The following is a 19,802-nucleotide window of genomic DNA, read 5'->3' on the forward strand; positions in this document are numbered from 1 at the left end:
CGAAATCATCTAAAACGGTACTGAAGGGGTTGTCTTTGAAAAACGGCTGGAATTGAATGAGTTAAAAATAATACTGTCACATGTTTTGTGCTTCCCTTTGTTTCCTTTGTCTAGGCTCTTATTTTGATACACTTCCTTTGTGGTAAACGATTTGATACGCATCTAGATACACGGGTTAAGACAATTCAAAAAATGTATTTTCAAAACAGAACGATTCGATACAATATGATACAGCGTACAAATGATATGATTCAATTCAATACCATTCAACGGCGACATTTGTTGACGTAGACGTTAATCTTACATTATGAAGAAGCCATAGAATAGAAGCCAATTCTACACATCTACAGTATATGCAAAAAAAAAAGCAGGCATACTAATAATTCCAGTTGATGAGACTGCAGCATTAATTGGGCTCTAGTGTGGTCACCGCCGTCCACAACAGCTTCATTATCTTCCACAAAAGACGGCGTCCGTCTTCATCAAGGCCATAGAGCGGTGCAAAGGCTACTTCTTCATGGACAGTCACACGCTATGAAGAAGGTATCAAGGTGCTGGGAAGGTGTGCAGCAATTAAAAGAGCCATAAGGCAGCATAAAGCTGACTGTTGTATATGTTTTAGAGTTTAGAATGATCATGTATAACAATAGAAATAAGCATTAAAGCCTCCCAATGCTGGTTGTGCAAGAAGTCACGTTGCGTTATGGGACAAACTAGGCATGCATTAATGTGCAGCCACAATGTGTGACAGAGTGTTTCTTCCACACCCACTCAGCATCCTTGAACATCTCGCTGCTTGATGTCAGGATCTGACACGGTCTCTCTCTCTCTACTCAAAAATGCAATCCCTGCACAACTCTGAACGGGAATTCAAAAACCTTTAAAAAAACAGTCCTTGAAAAGAAGAGACAAACACTCAAGCAGCCTATGGAAGGTACCTGTAACCAGCAAGGACTACAATATTACTTTACTATTACAATGGTGTGAAAAAGTGTTTGTCCCCTTCTTCATTTCTTATTTTTTTGCATGTTTGTCACACTTAAATGTTTCAGATCATCAAACAAAATTAAATATTAGTCAATGGCAACACACCTGAACATAAAATGCAGTTTTTAAATGAATCTTTTTATTATTAAGAGAGAAAAAAATTCAAAACCTACATGGCCCTGTGTGAAAAAGTGATTGCCCCCCCGTTACAACATAACATAAGTGGGATCAATTGAGATCTATCAGTATGGAAAAGGTAATAAAGCCATTTCTAAAGCTTTGGGACTCCAGCAAACCACAGTGAGAGCCATTATCCACAAATGGAGAAAACATGGAACAGTGGTGAACCTTCTCAAGAGTGGCCGGCCAACCAAAATGAGCTCAACGAATGCAGCGACGACTCATCCGAGAGGTCACAAAAGACCCCACAACAACATCTAAAGAACTGCAGGCTTCACTTTAGGTCAGTGCTCATGACTCCACCATAAACAAAGACACTGGGCAAAAATGGTCCAAGATGAAAACCACTGCTGAACAAAAAGAACATGAAGGCTCATCTCAATTTTAAAAATATGGTGGTGGTAGTGTGATGGTCTGGGGTGGTTTTGCTGCTTCAGGACCGGGAAGACTTGATGTGATACATGGATTTGAATTCTGCTGTCTACCAAAAAATACTGAAGAATGTCTGAGAATGTCCGGCCATCTGTTGGTGACCTCAAGCTGAAACCAACTTGGGTTCTGCAGCAGGACAATGATCCAAAACAAACCAGCAAGTCCACCTCTGAATGGCTGAAGGCTTTGGAGTGGCCTAGTCAAAGTCCTGACCTGAATCCTATTGAGATGCTGTGGCATGACCTTAAAAAGGCGCTTCAGGCTGGAAAACCCTCCAATGCGGCTCAATGACAACAATTCTGCAAAGATGAGTGGGCCAAAGTTCCTCCACAGCGCTGTAAGAGACTCATTGCAAGTTATCACAAACGCTTGATTGCAGTTGTTGCTGCTAAGGGGGGCCCAACCACTTATTAGGTTTAGGGGGAAATCACTTTTTCCACACAGGACCATGTAGCTTTGGATTTTTTTCTTCCTTAATATTAAAAAGTTTCATTTAAAAACTGCATTTTGTGTTCAGTTGTGTTGTCATTGACTAATATTTCAATTTGTTTGATGATCTGAAATATTTAAGTGTGACAAACATGCAAAACATAAGAAATCAGGAAGGGGGCAAACACTTTTTCACACCACTGTACCTGTATGTTTTTGCTACTAAAGCTCCATCTTTGACTACATTCAGACTCAGTAGAAAGAGTCTCGGTACATCTCTTTGAAGGGTTTTAGCTTCAATTGTGCTGAAAAGATTTGAGATTTAGATTTAAGGTTTGGTTGAGCCATATGGACTTATCCACCAATCAGCTCTCAAAATACACCTGTTTTTGGCTAATTACAATGCTTTCCTTTTTGTATAGAACACAAACTTTTCATGTGAAGGCCACAGTGCACTAAAACGCTGTATTTTCCAAGTTGGCTACAGTATACTATTTATTTGTAAATATGCCAATTTTCTACTAATGACTGCACGCTATCTTTATACAGAACTTTGAAAACACTACATTTTGTTGCATTTTGTCAGTGTTGGCACATTATTTTTATTCCTAGGAAAATGGGAATGCATTTTGAAGTAACACCAACAAATATGCCAGTTTTATTACTTTTGCAGAGAACCTACAACATCAAAACACAAACATGATTTAGGTTCTCCTCAGGACAAAATGTGCTAGACATGCTATATTCTCTTCTTTGTTAGTTATGATGTATTATTTTCATTCGTAAGCACAAAATCAGTCGCTCAAGTAAAATATGTCAATTTTCTACAAATTAGAAAGTGTTGTTTTGTACCAAAGCAAAATTTTTTATTAAAACCCTGCTCTATGTTGCTATGAATAACACAACACTGATTTTGGTGATAAGTAAGAAAATAGGAGTCCATTTCCAAGTAAACGCCAAAAACTATGACCAGGTTCACACTTTTACACAACATTACTTTTGTAGAAAATGTAAAACTCAAGCAAAAATGCAAACATGGCCAACAAAATGCGATGAGCAAGCTCTCCTTTGCCACAAAAACACAACATTTTGTTAGATTTTGTCGGCTATGGTAGGTAATTTGCGTTAGTCACCGTAATTTGTAGCGTATAAGCGGCTACATTTTTCTCACACTTTGTGATGCGGCTAATTTATGGCTAAGACCTTTCCCATCATGCTTAGAGTGCATCTTCAGGAAATAGTGGACGCTCATATCACTTTTTGAAGTCTTGTGCAGCGATCATGTTTTGATCTGACAAATCTTAAGTAAGTTGGATCAAGTGTAGAATTACTACAGTTTATGTTTGGATTGCTCGGACCGCCAACTGTCACTATTGTAACACTTTCATTTAAGCCTAAGTCACAACTGGTCTTACGGCCAGTCTACGTGCAAAAACGCAAAGAAACGCACAGAGGGCGCGTGTGTGACATGCAGATTTTTTTCGTGTACTGGCCGCAAGCTGGCCGCCGAGGTTCTTTGTCTTGTTTTTTTCTGGTTGTAAGATAAATTTATGCACTTCGTACGTCTTTGTGCGTCGTCTGTGCGGCCAGCCTGTGTCTTTCATACATTTTGCTGGCGTCAGTTTCGGGCAAAATGACATTTTTTCCTGTACATCGTGCTTGCGGACTCTGTATGTGTGTCTTGCGCCATACGTGCAGACCACATACGTAATTCGTGCAGCCAACTCACGGTCGGATATTTCTTACATGTGTGAATGCCTTGCATTCTTACATGTGTTCTTACGTGTGTCGAGTAAGTCGAGTGCATCAATCGCACAAAAAAAAGTAATATCAAAAAACTTTTAGCGCATTTCTTTTGCGGGAAATTAAAATATTCAAGAAACATAAACATGGCCGACTGAATGTGCTGAGAATGCTCCGTTTTGTCACAAAAATGCAACATTTTGTGAGATTACACTCTTTCTTTTTATTAGTTCATAAAAACTGAAGTGTTTTTCAAAGAAATTCCAGTCTTGTACAGCACATTACTTTTATGGAGAACCTAAAAATTGTCATAAAAACTCAAACATGGTAGACAATTTGCCACAAAAAGATGACATTTTGCTAGATTTTGTTGGTTGTTGGCACTTTTTCACCCATAAAAATGGCAGTTTTCTACTTTTTCTAGTGCTACTTTGGACGCTATATGTTGTCTTAAGTCAAATTGGTTTAGAAGGTTTGAGTTGGTTAAAAAAAAGTAGGAAATGGTTCAAAAAGTACATCGAAATTGGAAGTTTTTTCAGTGGTTCTTTCAGCATGATGGGTAAATACCATTCCAGGATGGCCGTGCGCTGCATGAGAACACAATACATCTTTCTGCCTCTTGTTGACTTTTTCCAACTCAATTTACGCTTCCTCCTTCAGCTTCTTCCCGCTCGCCCTCTCATCGCCCCGTCGCTCTCGACCGCTCCGGATTACTTTTTGGATTGATTACTCCCGCTTAAAGGATGTGGGCGGTCGCTCACTCGCCGCCATAAATCTGTCGGTTAGATTTGTGGCGGCGGGAGACATATAGATTGCGTGTGATCTTTATTTAGTCTACACGAGCAGGATGAAGGGGAAAAGTGGGCGTGTCCTCTTTTACCTATACTGGCGAGAGTCCTGTGTCAGATATGCTTCTTTCATGTCTCGTTTATGAAGTGTCAGGGTGCTCAATGTGAGTCACAGCACACAGAGAGAGAGAGAGAGAGAGAGAGAGAGAGGGGGGTCTCGCTAACCATCACAAAGCAGGCAAGTATTGTTTGGAAATAGGTCAAGCTGCCCTGCTTTTACATCCAGCCTGCAGGAAGCCCCCCTCCCCCCCACCCCGATAGCACCTCCATCCTCGCTCACAATCCCCTCCATCTTCCTCCTTTGGAGCCAAAATTCTCCCCAAAGTTGGGAAATAACATGCAAATGCTTTGCATTCATTACCAGCTTGTGTAGGAAGGCTATCTGCCGAAATTCTTAATGACTTTGCTTGTTAACGCACACACTGTGGACACACATACCGTAACGGACACACTTCTGGGAAAACTTTCCACAAGATGTTTTTGTGTATATTTTAGACCATCTGCAAGGTCAGAGGTTGGGCGTGGTAACTCTTTCCCTTCCTGTGTTTCCCCGACAATCAAATTTAGTTCATAAAATAAAATATTTGCCACAAAAACACTACATTTTGGTAGAGTCGTGCGATTAGTAAGAATATAGGAATCTGTTCTCAAGTAATACCAAATAATTTCAGTACTCTACTAATGAAGCACACTACTTTAAATGTTTTGAAAAACTAGGGCTGTGAAAAATAGCACATTCACGGCCGTAACTCATTTATTTCATTAATTACGTTACATTTTTCTGCGTCATTAACACATGCGCATCATGTCCAGCCGTACCCTCTCTGTTATGACGGCAGATGGAAGGCATAGTGTCGTGTCCCCAACAAGGTCACACACTTTTATAACTTTATTCTGACATGAATACATCAACAGCAGTGCAAGTCCGACACCACCTACGTACAGTATCTCCAACTCACAAAATACGTCTCTAGTCCTCCTTGGAACGACACTTCTTCATTGTCACTCGACTACTGCAAGATGCATTGATGGACACTCCGTAAATCACAATAACGTCCTAATTATGTGCGTATGTGTGGTCTACATAAACACAAAGACAGAAAAACAGTGAGTGGATATTGTCATCACTCACTAACGTACTGTAACTCTTCGATTTGCTGCATTTAAGTCTGCTCAGAAATCCCAGAAAATACATCTATACACAAAACGTGAATTCCACTTAAATTACCTGGTGTCTTTGAACGCAACACTTCATGGCTCATAATAACACAGCTAAAAGTGGGATTCAAATGTTGCGCTACCATTAAAGAGACCAGCGTTAGGCAAATTGATTTTCTGACACGTGTGCTATCTTTAAAGCTTGAGTTAAATTTTCAGTTCATTTGGAGCTGTTAACACACACCAATATATGTCATTGTGTCCTTTTTGTTCATAAAATACAGTAAAAATGGGCATATTTCAGGCATAGTTGCAAGTATGATTAATTAAGTGGAAAACTGATGAACTCATTCAATCCCGGCCATTTTTCTAAATGTATCCCCCCTTAGTGACATTTTAGACGAAAGAATATTGAATACATAGAATATTGTGTTCTATGGCCATACAAACATGGAACCTACCAAATAGAAAGATTAGACTCTTGTCTTTCATCAGAAAAAAAGTTTGTTTCTACCTTTTTCCGTTCTTCAGTAAAAAGCAGTAGAACACAGGTAAGTTTCAGGAAAATATCACTTCCCGGATAGAAAGAGAAAACCAGCTTTTTGTGAAAAGATACATGTCAAGCAGAACTTCCACTTTGACACAAGTTTGTTGCTTTTGTGACAGCTCAAATATCTAAACAACTACACCACAACATAAACAACAGAAGAAGGGGGTTGTTTTATATCAAAATAACAATGTATTTACAAATATAACACCATGAACTATTTACAATGTTCACATTTGAAACTAAACTCTGTGTGCACGCGTGTGCGCGCGCGTGCATGCGTTAAAATTTCCCTACAATGCGTAACTACTAAGCCACATTCCTCCATGCTCTCTCACTACCTCCTTGCTATAGAACGTGTTGATACACGGAAAGGATCCATGCCGAGCGCTTATCAAATGCACTTCTACCACCTTGTGGCCAATTTTATGAAAAGCCGCCTCTTTTATTGCGCACTTGCGTCATCACCTCTTCTTGCCTCTGGCGCAAAATAACACAAAAGACGCGGCGAGCATCTTTGGTATTGAATGAGTTAATTTGATTCACATTTTTAATCATTTGACAGCCCCGATAAAAATACAAACATGGCCGACAAAATGCGCTACAAACACAATTTTGCTGACATTTTGTTAGCATTTGGTGATTAGACATTAGTATCATTACCAACAAAAACACATCTATTTTCACCCCAAGATATTAAACACACTACGATCAAATTATTATCACTAAAAACTTGCCTCTCAAAAAATAACATACAATATAGAAATATTTTTAAAAATGCAGAAATAAAGTAGTTATTTTTAGATATTGAACAGTATTTTAATTTTGATCGGCTGTGGCTTAAATTTCTGTCTAAATGTCTTCTAAATTGAAAATAATAATAAAAATTAACCAGCTCGTTACTTGCTTCTCCCGAATAATGCTGAGTAAACCATCAAGTATGCGGTACATTGCATCGCTAATTGGAGGATGGAACATTGAAGCGGGATATGAGACAACGTGAAGGCAAATGTAATCGTAATGTGAGTGCACCTCTCCTCATTTAAGCCCCCCCACAGCCCACCCATCAGCAAGTCACATCATTACCATTTATTCCCTCTTCTTCTGTACGCTGGACAGGATATTCCAATTAGAAAGGACATATAAAAGTTGGTGGATATCCCGCTTCCACAGCACGCCATAACACACAAACACATGAAGCCGCAACGTCTAATTAGGTGCGTAAACATGTCACAATCCAACGCACTGATGCTCCAGTGCTTGTTGTCACAAACATGATGCAACACTTCACTGCCTACAAACAACAGATGCAGCAAAATGTATGCAAGGTCAGTGCCTCTTTAGGTTGCGCCCATGAATATTCATGAGGACAGAGCCGTGCCATTGGATGAGAGTGGAAGACTGTGCATAAACAGACCAATCAGCTCGCTAGGACTGAATGTGCACTTCCACTTTCTCGCTAAATCTGGCAACTTTCCAAACCCTCTTGGCAAATCTAGACATCTTTGGAGACTTGTCTGGTGTTTGGACACTTAAAAGCGAAAACACGTATTGTTCTGCAGTTACTGTTCTCACCGAGGTCCAAGGTCCGCCCACCCCCAAAGCAGTGACTCGCAATCAGCGCAATCAGCCCCCGTGGCACACTGAGAGCATAGCAGACTACACCCCTCCGCAGCCAAAGTGCAAATGAATCACCAACGCGCCAACTCCGGATAGACTGTAATTATTACACTTTGAGAGGCCCTGACCGAAATAAAATATTACAATTATTTTATTTTAATGGAGGGACCGCCAATGTTAAATGACCAAACCAAGAATGAACTTTATTTGTACTTCTAAACGTAACTAAGATCTTTTTACTCACTTTTTTGCCCTCCCACGAGATGATGCTTTTTTCCCCGCAGCATCGGTTCCAGCATCATAGTTCCTCGCAATATTGCGCTTTGATTATCGCTCCTGAAATTAATCTTTTCTGAAATTAATGAATTGATAAACAATCCCCGTTTCATGGTAGACTGTGGTCTATTATTAGTCAAAACATATTGAAATACAAGTGATATGTACAATTCTGGTCACTAGGCGGCAGTAATGACACAAAACATTGAGCCATTACCTTACATTACATTACATTACCTTACCTTACAATTGCATGAAGTCATGAAGCCAGCCATGGCATGTACGACATGATAGAGTGAAAAAAAGTTTTCCTCCCATTCCCTGTGGAACTTGTACATTTTTGGCTTCTTAAGTTTAGAAGAAATGCATTCGAGGATAATTGGTTCGCTCACTAGCTTGCTAGCTAGCGGCCATCTCGAGTCCCTGCAGCATAAGAGTTGCACAGTGTTGTAAACAAAGAATAATAGGAGTGTAAAGGTGACTATAGGCCTGTTACTTTGACTACAGGGCTCTAATCATGTTTAAAACCACATTTAGAAAGTCCGAAACAGGTTCCCTATGCTCTAACTGCCAAAATATTCCATTTATTAACATTGAATCATATCATTCATCAATTAACCACTGTAAATGAGTGACGACTGCAAATTATCCAACCACATCCGACATCATCTAGCGACTTCTAAAACAGCCAATAGCTGCAGTACTTTTCTTACTAATGACTTCACAAGAATGCATGCCAGTAAGTAAACGTGTTTTGTCATTTCCTGTTGCTATTCTGGAAGTGACGTCTGCAAATCGTCAGACTGACCATCAAAGTTTCTTGCAATGCCCCGCCCACGTCCTACGGCAGAGGCTAAAATGCTTTGCAATTTGTCACTGTCCATCTGTCCAGTATGCGTGATTTGTATTTGGGCTCATTTAGTCAAAGTCCCTTGGAGGAGTTTGTCAAAATAAAACCCCTGATTTTGGCCCAAAATGGCCGGTCCAATCCAAAATGGCTAACTTGCTGGTGGTTTACGAACATGGGTTCTTGAGACTTTGTTCTGCATCCTGTGATGACAACTGAAACTGGTGGCAGGGGCTGATTTTGAATAAATGTATAGGGGGCGCTACTGTTTTGGGGATTCGTGTTCGGGACCCATCCAATTTCCAAGTTTTCATGCAAGGTCAGGCACCCAAACATGCCAGGAAATGCGCGGAATAATAATAAACATAGCAGTTCCAATAGAGCCTTCGCACCGCGATTGCTCAGTGTTCAGGCACCAAATAAGCAAACACGCCTTGCAATGTATTGATATAAAATGTTTCAGCAGGATTTGAGAAGTGGACGTTTTTTGAGTGAGGATATTTAGTTTCTTCAAGGTTATAAGGCAAGAAGATAAATATTACATTGGAAAAAAAGCTTGTTTTGCATCAGAAATCAGGTTCTTCTCAACTAACCTCAAAACTAAATAAAGATATAGATGCATAAGTAAACTCTTTAATAAATAATTTAGTACATTTTGGTAGAGTTTACGTAAACTGTTAATTGTAGCAAGGCCCCATGGTTAAAATAGAAGAAAAACCCAATGGCACTCCAGCCTTTTCCCAGATGAACCCTTGTTCTTCACTGTCAACACTCGGCTAAAGTGCAGCCAAAAAGGGAGACGTAATATAAAAAAATATAAAAATAAAATGCATGAGTGACACTCCAAAGTTAGGAGACGTTTTACCCGCCGGCTCTTCCACTGCGGGAGTGGGAGTACAGTCGTGAAGCTTCAGTGGACTCCGAGGTATAGTGAGCTCCTTTCCTTTGGGGGAGGAGGATGACAAAATAGGGCAGACTGTTGACATTTGAGAGTGTGCGGCTGGATAACTTTCTGTGACATTTTCCTTCGTTTTTCAAAATATATTCCCCCCAAAAACTTTGATTCAATAGAGTAACATCTTGTGCTTTCTTTGACTTTGCCAGTTCATTGTTCCATCCATGCACATTTAAGTAAACATGAATGCACAATGCTCCTAGTAGCCATAAGAAACATCAAAGCACCATTAGCATATCCACAGCTGCCAAAACTCTTTTTTATTGACAGCACGAGCAAATGCACGCATTTGATCTCTGAAGAAGCATTCAGCAAGGGAAGAGAATGTATCCGTTAGTGAAAATCCATGACTGTAATGAAAGTGGTCAATCTCAACATAATAACGTTGTAAAATGGGCAGGAAGCCCATAAACGTGACGTGACTGATCACATATCACTGAGTTGTTTAGAACAGGGGTCCCCAATCACCTCACCAAAGGCCTGGAACTGTGCCACAAAAACAGACACAGAAAAATCATCAGAAAAGGACGGTATGTCGAATGGAATGTAAACATATTCCGTTCACCGAGATGTCAAGGTTGTCCAGCGTGTGCATAAGGAGACAAACTGTGTTAGCAAGCTTTCTCACAGGGACTGCTGCAAAAGCATCCCAGGCCATTGAAAATAATGGGAAGACGAGAGAGAAGCCAAATTCAACCCAAATGATGACTTTCAGCAGCAGCTATATTGATTCCAGGTATCCTATTGCCCCAAATGCCTCGTGTGTTGTGTGCACGGGCAAGTTTGTTCTTATGTCGTCTTGGATTCAAGTGCAAAGCAACCATCCAGAACTTTCTGCAGCAGATACTGTTCATTTTTCTGAAGAGTCCTGCTTTGTAGTGATCAGCGCCTAAAATGTCTTCAAAACCATTTTGGAACATTTTGGATACTCATGCACATCAAACCACGCTTCCTGGAAAGCGAGCACCAGGCTCGCACTGATGGTGACTCACTGTTCATTTTGTACAGTCTTTTCATTTGATATTTTGCTTTTTCTTTGTTTTATACTCGCTGCTCGAGACTAACATGACGTCTGAAAGTAGAAAATGCAGATCTTACCCTCTCTGCCGACTGAGATGTTCCAAAGAAGATGGGTATGAACGCCAGCCAGATGATACAGGTGGTGTACATGGTGAACCCGATGGGCTTGGCCTCGTTGAAAGTTTCGGGCACGCCGCGCGTCTTGATGGCGTACACGGTGCACGTCACCATCAGCAGGATGGAGTAACCCAAAGAGCAGATGAGGGACAGGTCTGAGATGTCGCACTTGAGGACGCCGCGGGCCGACACAGGGTCCTGGGTCCGCTGCTCCCCGTAGTCCACCACCGTGTGAGGCGGGTCCACGGCAAACCATACAAAAACGCCCAGTAGCTGGACGGAGATGAGGGAGAAGGTGATGACCAGCTGGGAGGCTGGAGAGATGAACCTAGGAAAGAAAAAAAACAAATTGACATTTGGCACTGTTGCATCCTTAGGACGTTCTAAGTAGGTCTTCAAAATGCAAAAAGAAGAAATGGGCATGAGACAAAAACATATTTGAGCAAGCTATTTATTGCAAACAAGCACTAAAGTGGTATTAGCTGTTCATCAGCTGATCAAAAGTTTTAAAAAAAACAACCCAAATGAGGGGAACACGCAGGATGGTCTAAAATGGTGAGCGTATTCCTCTGAAAGAAGTCCCTTGTGAAGTGCTGCATTGTCCTGTTGAAAAAGCCAGTCATTACCGCACAGACGAGGGCCTTCAGTCATGAGGGATGCCCCCTGTAACATCGCTACATAGCCAGCTGCCGTTTGACGCCCCTGCACAACCTGACGTTCCATTGTTGCATTGAAGGATCATGATGGCGCCCCGACTGTGCCGTGTGGAAAACATCTCAGGTGGGATCTCCTTGTCATGCCAGTGATGTTGGAAGCCATCAGGAGCGTCAAGGTTCCATTTTGTCCTCATCAGAGAATAACACTTTTTCACCGTTCAATGTCCCATGTTTGGCGCAAATTCCAAACGGGCAATTTTGTGGCGTTGAAAGAGACGAGGCCTTTGAAGAAGTTTTTTGCTGTAAAAAGACTTTTCTCGCGGATGGCGTCTGATGGTTATTGGACTGCACTCGTCACCTGTAACAACCTTCATTTGGGCCGAGGATGGTCCCGTGTCATGACAGACAGCCAATCGGATCCTCCAGCTCAGGGCGGTGACATTTTTTTGAATCTACCACTTGTCTTTTTTGTTCCATAACCCTCAGGATCTTTGAAGAAGTTTCAAATGACTGTCTTACTGCGTCCAACCTCAGCAGCAACGGCGCGCTGCGAGAGGCCTCGCTTATGCAGCTCAACAATCCCACCGCGTTCAAAGAGAGAAAGCTCTTTTGCCTTTGCCAACAAGAGATCATGACGGTGTGAATACCTGACAGAAATGACATTGAATCCACATTTTTGCCAAGATTTTGGCTTTCAAAAGCTGTGGTCTTCAACTTTTCATCAGCTGATGAACAGCCTGTTTCACTTTACAAGATACAAGATCAAGAGAGTTTTATTGTCATGTGCATAGTAAAACAGCAGTTATACCATGCAATGAAAATCTTATTCTGTTCATTCTCCCAAGAAAAGAAAGAAAACAAATGAAAGAATAAGAACATAAGAAACATAAACACATAAACATATATACCAATAAATTAAGCAACAACAACAGAAGAGACATTAATACAAGCAAATAATACAAACAAATAAATAAATAAATAAATAAATAAAGTGCTATGAGTGTGTGCGTGCGGCGTGTGCGAGTGCTTCGTTGAGAAGCCTGATGGCCTGTGGGTAAAAGCTGTTTGCCAGCGTTGAATGCTTGTTTGCAATAAATTGCTTACTCCAAAAGGTTTTTGTCTCCCTCCCATTTCTTCTTTTTGTATTTTGAAGCTCTACTTAGATCCTTCTTAAGATCCAAAAGTGCAAAATGTAAATTACTGCAATTTCTCAACAATTTCTCAATATTGAATGAAATAAGATAATAATAACAATAATACTAATAATCTAAACTCAAATATGAAATCAATACCTATCTCAAATCTTGCAATATTTCATTGGAATGCGCTTCAATGCCGTAACGCCAAAATAAAAAGCATCCTGATTGGATCCAGATTGCACGATGAGTATTTATTCAAAGGACAATGCATTGTAAAAGGGCGCTTATGTAGGATCTTGTAACATTTTGTTTTTGTGTGTCCGTGGCAAGGAAACAGATGGTCTCCTTGCTCGTGGACACTCTTGACTTCCATTAAATGCAACATTACCATTTCAGCCACTTGTGTGACACTCGGTGCCAGGAGTGTCTCCCACTGAGCGCAAACAGCGCAAATAGGTGAGTGCGAGTTCAAGCCTGATAAATAATGCATGAGCAAAACATAATGATGAATAACGACGGCGAGAGCCCTGGCAGAAGAGGTTAAGGCCTCGTGCGAATACGACACAAGCGAGCGCAGGGAAAGTATCAATTACATCAACCTTGAGTCTGCGTCACCTACCTTGGCGCCGTCACCGACTTCTTCCCTTGCTCAAAGATGCGATGTATCCTGTTGGTCTTGGTGAGCAGCGCGGCGTAGCTGAAGCACATGCCCAAGCCCAGGAAGATCCTCCGGAAGGAGCACACGCCGACATCCGGGGCGGCGATCATGAGGAACGTGATGGCATAACACAGGAAGATCCCCGTGAGGAGCACGTAGCTCATCTCCCGGCCCGACGCCCGCACGATGGGCGTGTCGTTGTAGCGCACGAAGGTGACGATGACGAAGGACGTGGCGATGATGCCCAGCATGGAGATGAAGACGGGGATGACCGCCCAAGGGGAGTGCCACTCCAGCTTGATGATGGGGATGGCCACGCAGCCCGTGCGGTTGGCGTCGGGTCGCATCTCGTACGGGCACAGCTCGCACATGAACTCTGAAGCCTGGAACCCAATTTTAACAACTTTTATCTACTGACTGTTTAAAACAAGACCAAAATGTACAACATAGGACGCATTCGGAATTGTTTATGCCTACGTAATGCAGTAAAACCATAGTAATAAAGTATAATCAAAGTACAATAAAACAATAACAATACGACTACTAGCACTGCTTATTATATTAAATAAAAAACAAAATCAGACGTGAAACATCGAGTTTAATTAAAAATTAAAATTAGGATTTTATAAGGAAGCCATTTTAAAATACAATTTAAAATTAAAAAATCGTTTGTTAATTTTAGTTTTTTTGTCCTTTTTCTTTCCTGTTAGTTCATAAATTATATATATATTTTTCAAAAGTATTTTATTTTCTATTAATTAAAAAATATATATGAAATGTATAAAATGTTGACTTTTTTCTATTCATTTATTCATTTATTTTATAAACATTCCTTATTGATGAACACTCGAGTGAAGAAAAACGTAACTTTGTGAAAGCATAATAATAGCTTTGACAACGATGACAAATTTGATAATATTTTTATAATAATACATCATTTTTATATTATTATTGTGTATTTTTCATCGCTCTAGAAATAGAGGTTGAGATATTTTCCTGAATTCGGCTGGAATAAACATACAAACTGACAAAAACAATCTTGGAGAGTACTACTGTACCATTGCATGTACTGTACTGCACAGCTTCCATGCGCCACCTGTGAAGTGACTTGTATGTTATGATTCTGCCCTTGCTTTATGGCGCCGCGCTTGTTTTTTCGTCGAGGCGCTATAACTAGTTCCACTGCTCGGGTCCCAAATCTACAGTAAATGTGTCAGCGGCGTTATTGATCTGCTTGCCGCTGCTCGTGTCAGCAAAATGAGTATTGATTGCTCCCTCTGACAATCATGGCCTGCTTGCTGTTATGCTTCATATTTTTCTCCATCCTTTGACTCTTCCCGAACAAGGCGAGTCTTTGCACTGTACTTGCTTATGGATTTGACTCCCTTGAATGGGGGAAGATTTCCTTTTTAAGTTTAATCAAATGGAGCCTTGCGATGTTAAATAAGACATTTTTTCCTTTACTTAAAATGATGTGCACACTCCCCGCCATTAGCTTTCTAACTGTCCGTCCTTTTCGGTCTCCTCTTAAAAAAAAAGAAGATTTTTTGTAACAAATTGCTTAACAAATTCAAATTAAAGTTGCGAGCATCGTTGGACGAGCCCCAGCCTGCCCCCCCGCATGTCATTTTTCCCAATTCCAGGGGGCGCTACTGAGTGAGTTTTTGGGGCTCGCAATCTGGTTGCCCCCAAATAGGTGCATTCTCACTCGGACGCACGCGCTGGCAAAATGTGTTAAAACCCTGAAAAAGCATAATGTTATGAATAACCGTTAAGAGAAATAACAAGAAATGACTAAACACAAAATACAATAAAATATTTTTATGTTCGTCTATCTGGCCCCTTTTTGAAAAAAAGGATGAAAAACAATGAAATGAATTAAAACTTGACCCCTGGCAAGTTGTTTTTTTAACATTCCGGGGGCGCTACTGAGTGACTTTTTGGGGCTCACATCTGCTTACCCTAAAATGGGTCCCTTTTCCGCCCTGACGCACATGGTTGGAAAATTTGGTAAGTTTTGAAGAAAGTTTAAACCCTCAAAAAGCATATTAATAATTGCGAAGATTAATATTAAGAAGGGACAAAGCATGAAATAAAATGTATTTTTTTTCATGTTTGCGTATTGGTCCCCTGTTTAAAAAAAAGGAAGCTAAAAATGATTAAATAAAATGAATTAAAACACTTTTGCCAGGATGCACATGCCTGCAAAATGTGCTGACTTTTCAAGTACATACTGTTAGTAAGAGTTAAGAGTTATAAGAAGAAGAAACAAAGCATGAAATCAAAGAATGTGTTTTGTTGAAATGTTGGCTTACCTGGTAGTGGTAGCCCTCGCAGCGCTCACAGTGCCAGCAGCAGGGTACCCCCTTCACCACCTTCTTCCTCTCCCCAGCACGGCATGGGAGGCTGCAGACTGAGGCTGGCAGTGATGGGTCGCCTGTCTTCCAGCGCATGGCCTCGACCTGGAGGGTATTGAAAGGGCACCGGAACTGAGTCGGATTTCATAGCTTTAGTGCACATCCCTGCCGCTATGCACGCTGCTGGCAAGGTTTTGGAGAAAATCAGTGGTAAAAAAACAAGGCAGGGGAAAAACTAGTGAAATAATAGGGAACTTAAGAAAGTACGACGCATCAAAATGACATGTTTTAATAGAAAATAGTGTTTTCCATTCCCATCCAGTGTTTGGCAGCTGGCTGGGAGATGCAAATATATCTGTCAGGAAAAATAATGACTTCACGTCCTCATGTGTCCGCGCCTGAGCAGAAGTGCAAATTAGTGCGGTTTGAAACTTTTACTATTTTTTTTAACATCTCGTGACGCTTGATCGCTTCCAGAGTAGACTTGCTTCTCCCATTCATGCCTTATTCATAAGATTTACCTTTTTTCCCCCACAGAACACAAACTCATTGCCCAAAATGTCATTTTAACAGCTGACAGGTGCTATTGTACTGGATTGGTAATTAATGCCACTGAAGATGTAATTAAATATTGATCACAGTGACTCATTTGGGGAATTTTTTTTTCTTGTTACCCACAAAATACAGCAATCCCTCGTTTATCGTGGTTAACTGGTCCCAGACCTGACAGCGAGTGAATTTCCTCAAAGTACAATTCCTTATTTATAAATGGAATACTTTTGTAGTTTGAGCTTAGAAAACCTGTTTACAACCTCCTAAATACGTTTTTTAACATTATTAGAACCCTCTAGACATAAAATAACACCCCTATATTCACCTTTACACTCGTATTACCCAATACAGTAGACATAATAGGAGAAAATAAGCCATTTATGACATAAATAAGACAAGTGCTGTTGCTATAAATGTGTGGCTGGCGATCAGGAAGTGATGACGGGTGTTGAGAGTTGAGGTTTATCTTACGGCCACAACAGTTGCTCGTGTTAGGGATTATTGTGTCAGTTTCAAACCTGCAATAAAAGCCTGTTGCTGTGGCGCTCAAGCCTGGTGCTTGTGTGACTCACCTAACATTACAGTAACATTACTGACACCTAGTGACCAGTGTAGAATACCGCATAGCATCACAACGTCTTTGAATGCATCTCCAGAATGCCTTATATTTGTATTTTAATATTGATATTTTAGTTCATGTGGCCACTTTTATGCTTGAAAATGCTTAATTTCGGTACGATTCAATTATTTTTTACTAATAACAGGCTGCATTCAACCATAAAACAGTGATGATTTAGTAATGAATACCTTTTTGAAAAACCGTGATCGAGTAAAGCCACGAAATTCAAAGGGCGAAGTGGTGAGGTATTACTCGTTTATAAAAAAAAATATGCAAGCGCAGTGAACATTAACACAGGAGATGCTGTCGGCCACGACTCACGCACTCTCCACACTGCTAACCAAAGTCTTTGCCGCTAACACTCAGCTTCACACAGTCAACTCTAGCAAGCTGATGTCATACACGTCACTTCCAAGGCCTCGCTCCTTAGAGGCGACCACAGATATTACACAAGACACCACGTCTTCTGAATGCCTGAGATTTGGATTTTCATTCATTTAGCTATTTTTATTCTTCAACATGCTTCATTTAGGCCAAGAATATTTACAATTTGCTCAAATATGCATCTTTTCTTTGACTAATTATAGGCCGCATTCAACGACAAAACAGCGACCACTTATTAAGAAATGTTGAAAAACCGTGATAGAGTGAGGATCGAATTGTTTGTTTTGAAATGCCTAACTGCTTTGTTTGCGTGGGTTGGTGTGTTTTACGTTTTTGGAATATCGATCCAGGATTCCTGTTCAGCTTTGTTGACATAACAAGAGGAATTTGTTATATAAGACCATCCTCACAACACGTTTCTCCAGCCAAAACAGGCTGCTCTCAACAGGCTTGTTTGCTATTAAATATGAAGTGTTAAGTGTGTATTAAGCTATTAGTCTCTTTTTATTTTTCTACAAATACAACTTAGCACTCAAAGCCTACTACTTCCACCAGTGGGCAGCCCAAACAGATCATAGGCACTGGTTTCTCTCTCCACAGCCAATAATCCATCATGCAGAAAGCATTCATTGTCTATTAGTCTGTCATCTGGCCGTTTTTAATGAAGTCCTGTGTGGGTTTAGAACACCAGGCCCAACACTGAGTTTGCATCTTTTATCATTTTCATGATAACATGCATTTGAAATTAGTACACCGGAGGAAAATCCCACCTTGAGGTGCAGCTTATTGGTCCAGGATCCAATGACTCTGTACTCTGCAGTGGATCTGTTGGTGATCTGGTACTGGAAGATGTCGTATCGTCCTGGGGCGTCTCCGTTCTCGTTGAAAACCACCGGTGTGCCAGCACTTCCTGTGAAAATAAAAATTTAAAAAAAGACATAAGATGACTGGAAGGAGTCCAAGCCAGTCGCTTCATGTTTACCTCCTTTATTGAAAATGTGATTATCATACATGGAGTATTAACATAAGAGATGTTCTCTAAGACTCTCAGCCTATTTATAATGTATACAGCATTCAGTCTGTGCTGGGGTGTGACTAACGACATGCATGGCTACATTTATGTCTTTGCTTGACTTGGCGCCTATAACCTTTATTTCTCTTTCTGTTCTGTTTGTTCCCGTCCCTTTTCCTTCAGTCTTTCTTTTATGGGGAGACAAGCCAATCGGAAATCCAATTACCATGTACATGTGGAGGGAATACTGCCTTATGGAAATAAAGCCCACATGCTATAAGTCACTGAAACGGTAGCTGAGGATACATAAAAAGAAAACCCATTCAGAAAGGCATTCAAATACGTTTGTGGGTAATAGTTTGAGCAAACACCCCCACCCCAAAAATGATACAAAAGTGTATTATTAACACATTAGCATAAATTACTCACATTATCAGCCTGATTTAAAGCTCTTTTTGAGTGTTTTAGTGATGGGCGCTAACCCATATATTCCTACCAAGACGGCAGCATTTGATTTTATTTTTATTAAAAAGCGGGGCAAGTTAATCTAGCTAGGGGGCGGTGCGAAGCTGTATCATGTCCACGCGGACACACATTACTATTAAACTGTGACAGAGTAATGTGGGCTTTTGCTTAACTCTCCTGCAGGAATTTTAGAAGGCTTTATTGGCGGAATAGGTACGACAGAAAGCCGCAAATTTACGAGAATAAAGTCGCAGATTTGCAAGAAAGAAAGTCGCAATATTAAGAGAATAAAGTCGTACATTTATGAGAAAAAAAGTGGTACATTTATGAGAATAAAGCCATACATTTCCGAGAATATTGTAAATTTACGAGAAAAAGTCGTAAATTTATGAGAAAAAAAGTCGTACATTTACGAGAATAAAGTTGTGCATTTACAAGAAAAAAGTTTTTCTTGTAAAAAATTTCCGACTTTTTTCTCGTAAATTTCCGACTTTTTCGTGTAAATGTACAACTTTATTCTCGTAAATGTCATAATATTATGAAAAAGTCGAAAACTGATGCGAAAAAAAGTTGTACATTTACGAGAAAAAAGTCGTAAATTTACGAGAAAAAATGTCATCATATTACGAGATTAAAGTCGTAAATTTATGAGAAAAAAGTCGTACATTTACGAGAATAAAGTTGCGCATTTACAAGAAAAAAGTTGTAAATTTCTGACTTTTTTCTCGTAAATTTCCAACTTTTTCGTGTAAATGTACTTTATTCTCGCAAATGTCATAATTTTACGAAAAAGTCGAAAAT

At 40.3% G+C, this 19,802-nt stretch overlaps 1 protein-coding gene across 2 annotated transcripts in view; it reads right to left on the bottom strand.

The window, feature by feature from the left end:
- grm8a (glutamate receptor, metabotropic 8a) overlaps positions 1–19,802 on the bottom strand; it is a 185,713-nt gene that overhangs the window by 7,361 nt on the left and 158,550 nt on the right. For both annotated transcript variants that reach the window (XM_054799984.1, XM_054799985.1), the window contains exons 8-11: positions 18,295–18,434; positions 15,928–16,074; positions 13,574–13,995; positions 11,121–11,487 (exon numbers count right to left, since the gene is read on the bottom strand). In XM_054799984.1, the coding sequence (XP_054655959.1) occupies positions 11,121–11,487; positions 13,574–13,995; positions 15,928–16,074; positions 18,295–18,434 (1,076 nt within the window). The remainder of the gene's footprint in view (positions 1–11,120; positions 11,488–13,573; positions 13,996–15,927; positions 16,075–18,294; positions 18,435–19,802) is intronic.

Source organism: Dunckerocampus dactyliophorus, chromosome 15, assembly GCF_027744805.1.
Source record: "Dunckerocampus dactyliophorus isolate RoL2022-P2 chromosome 15, RoL_Ddac_1.1, whole genome shotgun sequence".
Lineage (NCBI taxonomy): Eukaryota > Metazoa > Chordata > Actinopteri > Syngnathiformes > Syngnathidae > Dunckerocampus > Dunckerocampus dactyliophorus.